This window comes from Glycine max, chromosome 14, assembly GCF_000004515.6.
Source record: "Glycine max cultivar Williams 82 chromosome 14, Glycine_max_v4.0, whole genome shotgun sequence".
Lineage (NCBI taxonomy): Eukaryota > Viridiplantae > Streptophyta > Magnoliopsida > Fabales > Fabaceae > Glycine > Glycine max.
Genome location: NC_038250.2, coordinates 43,633,874 through 43,640,865, shown reverse-complemented (window position 1 = coordinate 43,640,865; position 6,992 = coordinate 43,633,874). Strand labels below are relative to the sequence as shown.

General features: G+C 29.5%; 1 protein-coding gene across 1 annotated transcript; it reads right to left on the bottom strand.

The window, feature by feature from the left end:
* Positions 1 to 3,619: 3,619 nt before the first annotated feature.
* On the bottom strand, positions 3,620 to 5,152 carry LOC100784445 (uncharacterized). The gene is made up of 2 exons (XM_003544742.5): positions 4,727 to 5,152; positions 3,620 to 4,373 (listed from the first exon to the last, which is right to left on the bottom strand). Exons 1-2 carry the CDS (start codon positions 4,946 to 4,948, stop codon positions 3,921 to 3,923), a joined length of 675 nt encoding a protein of 224 aa, XP_003544790.1. The 5' UTR covers positions 4,949 to 5,152; the 3' UTR covers positions 3,620 to 3,920.
* Positions 5,153 to 6,992: the final 1,840 nt, after the last annotated feature.

Below are 6,992 nucleotides of genomic sequence, written 5' to 3'. Positions count from 1 at the left end.
AAAAGTTGTGTTTGTATCAAATCAAAAGTATAAATAATTATTAAATATATAACAAATGTAATTATCTAAAAATTAAATTGAGACATAATTTATATTAATCATAAAATAACAGTAATAGATAGAATCGTAAGAGAGAGAGGAATAAGGAAACGCATGATAAGCAATAATGCCTTAGCCTTCAAGTTAGATCAATTTCCATCCTTGAAGTAGTATGCAGCCAGAACAAAACCATACGGCGAGAACAAAATCACTTCATTAACTTAATGCATCCTTCTACGACAACAATTTTTTTTTTTTCTAGATACCCTATTGGTTTACAAAATTCTATTCACTTTAATTAACTCACCTTTTCACTCATATACTACTCACTCACACACTTATTCGAGCACCATTCACCATCACAAAGATCACTCGAGTCCATTTTGACGACGGTTAACTCATACGTCATAGTAGCTCCAAATCTTGACAAGTACATTGCTTAAACTAATTTGAAGTAAATATTTCAGTTTTGATTCTTCAGTAGGCATAAGCTTATAGTGTTTCCTGCTTTGAGCTACATTATTTTGCAGAACTAATCCCAGTCTCTATTAAGTATGCAGTAGAAATGAGTTTCAGAGTTCCACTGAAAACTGCATTTCCAAATTCAAAATTACCACACTAAATTAATCAACCATTTTCCAACACCTCATAGCATTTTCAGGGATGGGATGGACCCTCCAAAGTTTTATCATTTATTTATATATACACAGAGAAACATAACTTTCTCGTGCACTTTCCCTTCTTTTTAAATTTTAATTATATAAAAAATCATTTATGGATGTAGTGATATCTAGGGAAAATCAATGATGATGTCAATTTTAATTTATCAATTGAGATAATACAGGAAATTTTAATTTTATTCCTCCTATCATATATCATAATTATACCTAATTATCAACGTAGGTGCATATATGTTATAAAATTGTTCACAGAAGTTTCGGTTAACGAATTATACGTTGAAGGATAAAAATAATTATTTATCCAATAAAAAATCGATTACATACTATTATCTTGATTACATAATTATTATGTTATCCAAGAAGACATAAGTGTTTTTTTTACAAAATTCTCGTATATGCTATGTGTTCGAGTACATTAAAATAGTCTAATATATTTTAAGAATCAAGGCGAAAGATAGTTTTTAAATATTTGTCTTCCTCAACCCATCAAAATGCCTTTTTTAAGAAGAAGAAAAAAAAAAACCTAAGGCTCAAATCAATAGCAAAGCGGTTAGTAGACAATGTCTCACATTTGATGATCCTAACATAAAAATTAGGGTCTTGTTGATGCCATAGAAAAATGTTAAAAATGCATTATTTTTGTCTTCCAATTTTTTTCTTTTAATTCCTTAAGCAGTGTTCTTGATTATCACTTGCTTTTATTTTTTTACTCAAAGTTATCATTTGCTTAAAAATCAAACATATTAAAAGGAGTATCCGTTGGCTCAGACGATGAAGCACTCCATCAATGTAGCTGACTTGGTAGTTCCTACTTCCTACATCCAAAAGGAGTTCCGACTTTAATTTATGAACAAGGCTCTTACCAATGACTAGTATTGAGATCTTAATCCGTCTAAATTCAACATTTAATTCTTCTTTCATTTATCTTCAAATTATCTTATCATTTAACATAATTCACACTTGCTAAAAAAATTAAATTATACTTTTTTATTTTGACAAAAGAGACTTCTTTATACTTAAAAACTCTCATTACTTCACGACCTTCTGTTTCTTTTATTTAACCACTTAGGAGAAAATCAAACATATTAAAAATATGATTAATATTTTCGTCTATATTAAAATTATTTCAACTCACTTAGGAGTATTATTTATCTTTTAAATGGAAGGATGAGTATATATAAAAAAAAAATCATTCAAAAGTAGACAAAAATATGAAAGCAGTAAAGAATTAGAATTTTAGTTACTCATTACCAATACTCCATAAGTAAGCATTTAGTCAAGATACAACAAATAAACAAGTGTCATTTTAAAAAAATAAAATATTTTTCTTATTTTTAAGTCATTAATATTTTAAAACAAATTAATTTTTTTTAAATGATAAATAATTTGAAATATAGATGATACATTATTATTAGTATTTTTTTAGGAAAGAGGATTCATTTTACTCGCGATTATCTCTTGCTCCTAAAGTATAACATAGAAAGTGGAGCAATAAATTAGGGTTGTTTAATGTCAAATATGTGAAGATTAACTATTTATTAACTTTACTATCTCGAATTTATGGAGCAAGAAACGTAAATGAGCATGACGCTACACATTAACGCCCTATACGCATTTAATATGAATAGAAATTACTAGTATAACATACGTAAGCTGATTAATGCAAATGCTATATTTCAGATATTCATTTGCCGTCATTAATTATAGTCTTTTCTCCATTTTGGGTGGAGTCATCATCTTCGTACTATCAGTGGCGGTTGCGAACGCCACCGCCATAGTCGTTCATGCGGCAAAGGATAGTGTAATTGATGTGGCTTGGGTTCTCTGTTACTTTTTGTTTTCTTTTGGGTTCTGTTGCAAGTTTGATGCGGGTTTTCTAGATTTGGGGGCTTTAGATCTGGGTATTTGTTGATAATGTTTTTCTCTCTCGTTTAAACAACTAGATATTTTTTTTCTCGTTTAGTCAATTCTAGCGGTTTTAAACCGTTAGAAATTATAATTTAAAATTTTAAATAAATATTGGTGTTTTGAAATCACCCCATTGTATTTTTAAAAAGTTAATTGTCATATCATCATTAATAAAAAAAAATTCTAACGATAGAAACAAAAAAAACTTTACATAATAAAAGAAAAAAAATATTAGGAATAAAAAAAATAAAAATCAAATATATATCGACTATCACCACATATTTTAGTTGTTTTTTTTTTATATTTAACAAAAAAAGATGTGAAAAGAGAAAGAAAAAAGTTTGGAACAAGATGATTATTGAGCGACCGAGAGAGGGAAAAAACAAATAATGTTATAGAGAGTATTCTTGTAAAAAGACTATTATTGTTTGGCCGATAACTTTACCATGCTTAGAGCATTTTCTCAATGTTCGGCCGATAACTTTTTATTGCAGGATCTCTCATTTCAGTGATATTCAAATAATGTCCTTATTTTTAATTATCTGATATTCAATTATCTTCTATTCTACAAAAAGAATTCTTAAGTACCACTATATATATATACGTGTCTCAAGAAAAACAAGAAGAAACCTTTCAAGTTCAGTATCTAACTTTTCCACTCACTTGAACGGTACTCATCACACACATGGAGAGTGAAGACAATGGAAATAACTAGTAACTTAACTGAATGACAATGGTAACTCTTTAGCACATTAATACGAAAATAGTTTGCGTGAATGAAAACAAGTTACCATGCAACATGTCGAATATACTCGGTTCTCGTTGCTGGAAAAGAAAATGATAATACAGAGAAACATTTGTTACAACTTGAAGGACCGTGCTGTTATGAGAGCTAATTAAGAGCCCTCAGAGAAAATGGTCATGCAATTAATTTCAAATCCTGAAGGAACCTACCAAGCTAAATTCTACTATTATATGCAAAACACCATACATAAATTTAAGATGATCATTAACACTTATATATATGTACATAGATATGATTATGATAACATTAGGTTAGTTTCTCATGAATCACCCATTACTCATCCTAACAGTTAAATTCACCACTACGTAGAAGTAGGTTAATTACCACCGTACCCCTTGTTTTTAATGAACACAACTAAACTATAAAGAAACTTGGACCATATATTCAAGGGGTAATTAAACAGATAATACAAGCTTGGACCATGTGCTACATACACCTGAGAATTTTCAATTAAACCGTGTATCTGCACCACGTGCATTCCTAGTTAATTAGCACAAGAGAGGCTGGACCTTCTTCCTCTTCAAGAATTTTGAAGGGTTCTGATCAGGTGGGTGCATGAATTTGCAATTAGGACAAGCTGGGGAAGACTTGCACAACATTACCAACATGTGACACCTCATACAAACCGTTGTAATCATCTCTTTGTGATCATCTCCCTCTGATGATAGCCACCATGGTGGAGATCGAGTTAAAACACACGAATCATCCTTTTTACACTTGTTGCTCGATTCAATCATCAAATCACGTTCTCCAAAAGCACTCCCTGTGGAACCATGATTCTTTTTCTCATCTGTGTCATAACCATCTTCCTTTTTCTTCAGTGACAGCTCAAGGTCTAGACTCATTTGGCCAAGTGATGGCACTTTAGGGTCAGAGTTTCTCTCAAAGTCCTGTGTTTTCATCATAGTCATCCCTGTGTTGCACAAGTGTATCTGCCTTGACTGCATGAAAATAATATGAAACATTATATCAACTTATGAGAACCAAACTAAGAATACAAAGCTTGATATATTTCTATCTACACATGGTGTGATGTAGTTGACAGATATATGTGTCTCTTAAACATGTAGTAAAAGGTTTCATCCTCATATCCATATGTGTAACATCTATTGAAAGAAAATTCTTTAAATGAATCTCACTATGTCGAAGAACTAATCTCTAACTCTCGACTAAGAAATAGAACTGAGTTCAACCAAAACAAAAAGGCTAGATAGCCTTGTATAAAGTTTGACAACATATTATTATTATATGTCTATCAAAAAATAAAAAGACAACATATTATTATATATTGTACCTGAATAGTGAGGTATTGTTGCAATTTATGTGAAGGCAATGGTGTCTCAAGATGTAGCTCTATATCAAAGATGGATTTTCTCTTCTCATCTGTTGGATCATGCATGAAGAATTCTTCAGTGAGTGTCTCCCCTTCCCACTTTCTCTTCTTTGGTGGAGCTTCAAATTCTGGTGGAACTTCTGTTATTGGGATCTCTGCCAAAGCTTTGTGAAAGGAAACCATAGCTTTCAATTATTAAGAGAGTGAGCGAAATGTGTAATGAGTTTGAGGTGGTTATATAGTAGGTGGCAGAACTTGGGAGGTGGAAGTGTCAAAATTGGAGGTCTTTACCAACTTGCTTTCCAACTTGGCTACCCTTTCATAGTACACATTTTCACATCTTAAGTAATGAAGTTATGCATTATTATTATTAGATCAAAACGCTAGGAGTTCGGTTTTACCAGTATTACCTCATTCTTGCGTAAGGAAAAATGGGTTCATGCACTTTTTTCTGCTTCTAAAGTACTCTTGCGAAAAGTTGGGGGTGAAGATCATATCATAAATGAATCATGATTTCACCTTTAAAGGACCCTTGATACGTAACTCCACGCCTACACATCAAAGTTTTGTTACATTATATTGTGAGAAACTTTAACCAATGGGTATTAATTAAGTCAAAGGTAAAAATATCAATCAACATGCATTAAACACAATGATTAAGAGAAATTTAAATAGAATTATTTTGTTAGAAAATATTATATCTGATATATTAATATATCTTTAACGTGATATTTAATCTTAAAAAAATATTATTGATTCTTTAATTACCTACTAAAATGTGAGTCAAATTAAATTCCTATACTTTCTTTTGCTTGCCTTTTACTGCACCATTGACTATATAATATATGTAGCACCCACAAAATAAAACAACACTATAATCTTAGTGTAAATTAAATTAATTATGCTCCTTCATGACATGACATGACACGTTATAAATTAATTTGGTACTTGTGATTATGAAAGTCGGTGGGAAAGAGGGAGGAGGAGATGTATGACACGGGTCATAAATGTTGGGAGTCTATACAGTTGAAGGGAAGGTCTCGGATGACAATGGTTATTTAATGTGGATAATAATTCCAACTTCCCCCAATTACTAGTAGTTCATTAAGAGAAAAAAAAAACTAGAAATTCAAATTTTTAAAAAATAACAACGTGGAATGCTAAAACTATTAGTTTTTTTAGAATAACAAAATGTTTGTTGCATTTATAATTAAAGCAATGGCTTTAATTACTCATTTAATCTTAATAGTTTCAAAATTTATCTTTTTTAGTCCAGTAAACTTTTTAGTCCTTAAAATTTAATAAATGAATTTTTTAGTCTTTAAAATTTATATTTTAATTTTCAAAAAATTCTTAAAATTTATATTTTGATTCTCATAAGATTCCAAAAAAAAGTTAAAGAATTTAAATAAGAGTGACCTTTTAGAAATTAAAATGTAAACTTTAAAACTAAAAAATTTAATTATTAAACTCCAAAAACTAAAAAATCTACTTATTAATTAATTATTGGACTAAAAATATAAATTTAGAAATTATAAGAATTAAACAAATAATTAAACCTAAGCAATAAATTTCTCTCTAGTAGTATCTTTGAAGAGGATTAATATAATTAATAATTATGGTCATTATTAGGTATCATAATATTTTTTTTATTTTTTCGTATTCTCAAGATACATAATAAGAATAAAATTTTGGATGTTTCTTGATTAAAGAATCAATAATAAAAAGGTATTTATATTAAAAATCAAGTTAATAATGTTACCATTCAATCATTATTCTCAAATTCAAATTCAATTTTTAGATATGTAATAACATTAAATATTCAAAATGATAATATTATTATTTATAATAGTTTTAGTCGATTCAAGTAAAATTATCTCTCATAAAAGATATTTATTATCTTCAACAAAAAAATAATAAGATAGTTAGTAAGCATTTGTTTTAAGAAAAATTAGATACGAAATTTAGGAGTTTCATCATTCTAAAAACTTGAAAGCCATCAACATCATTTTCAGCCATTAAAGCGATCGAACTGATCCACATCCATGGATGACATATGCTATTTATAACACATTAGAAGTAAAGGCTCTCAACTCCCTCGATCACATTAAATCAACCAAGTCCTATGAGTCACCCCTCCCAAAGAAAAAAAAAATGAACGCAAAATTTATTAATTGTTCGTTCTCTCTCCCAAATAAATGTTTGAACAACCACTCCCCTGATTCCT

Excerpts from the sequence above, each read along its gene's own strand:
- LOC100784445 (XM_003544742.5), bottom strand. The coding sequence starts at position 4,948 with ATGGTTTCCTTTCACAAAGCTTTGGCAGAGATCCCAATAACAGAAGTT. Across the intron at positions 4,374-4,726 it reads AACAATACCTCACTATTCAG|TCAAGGCAGATACACTTGTG; the intron begins GTACAATATATA and ends ATTTTCATGCAG.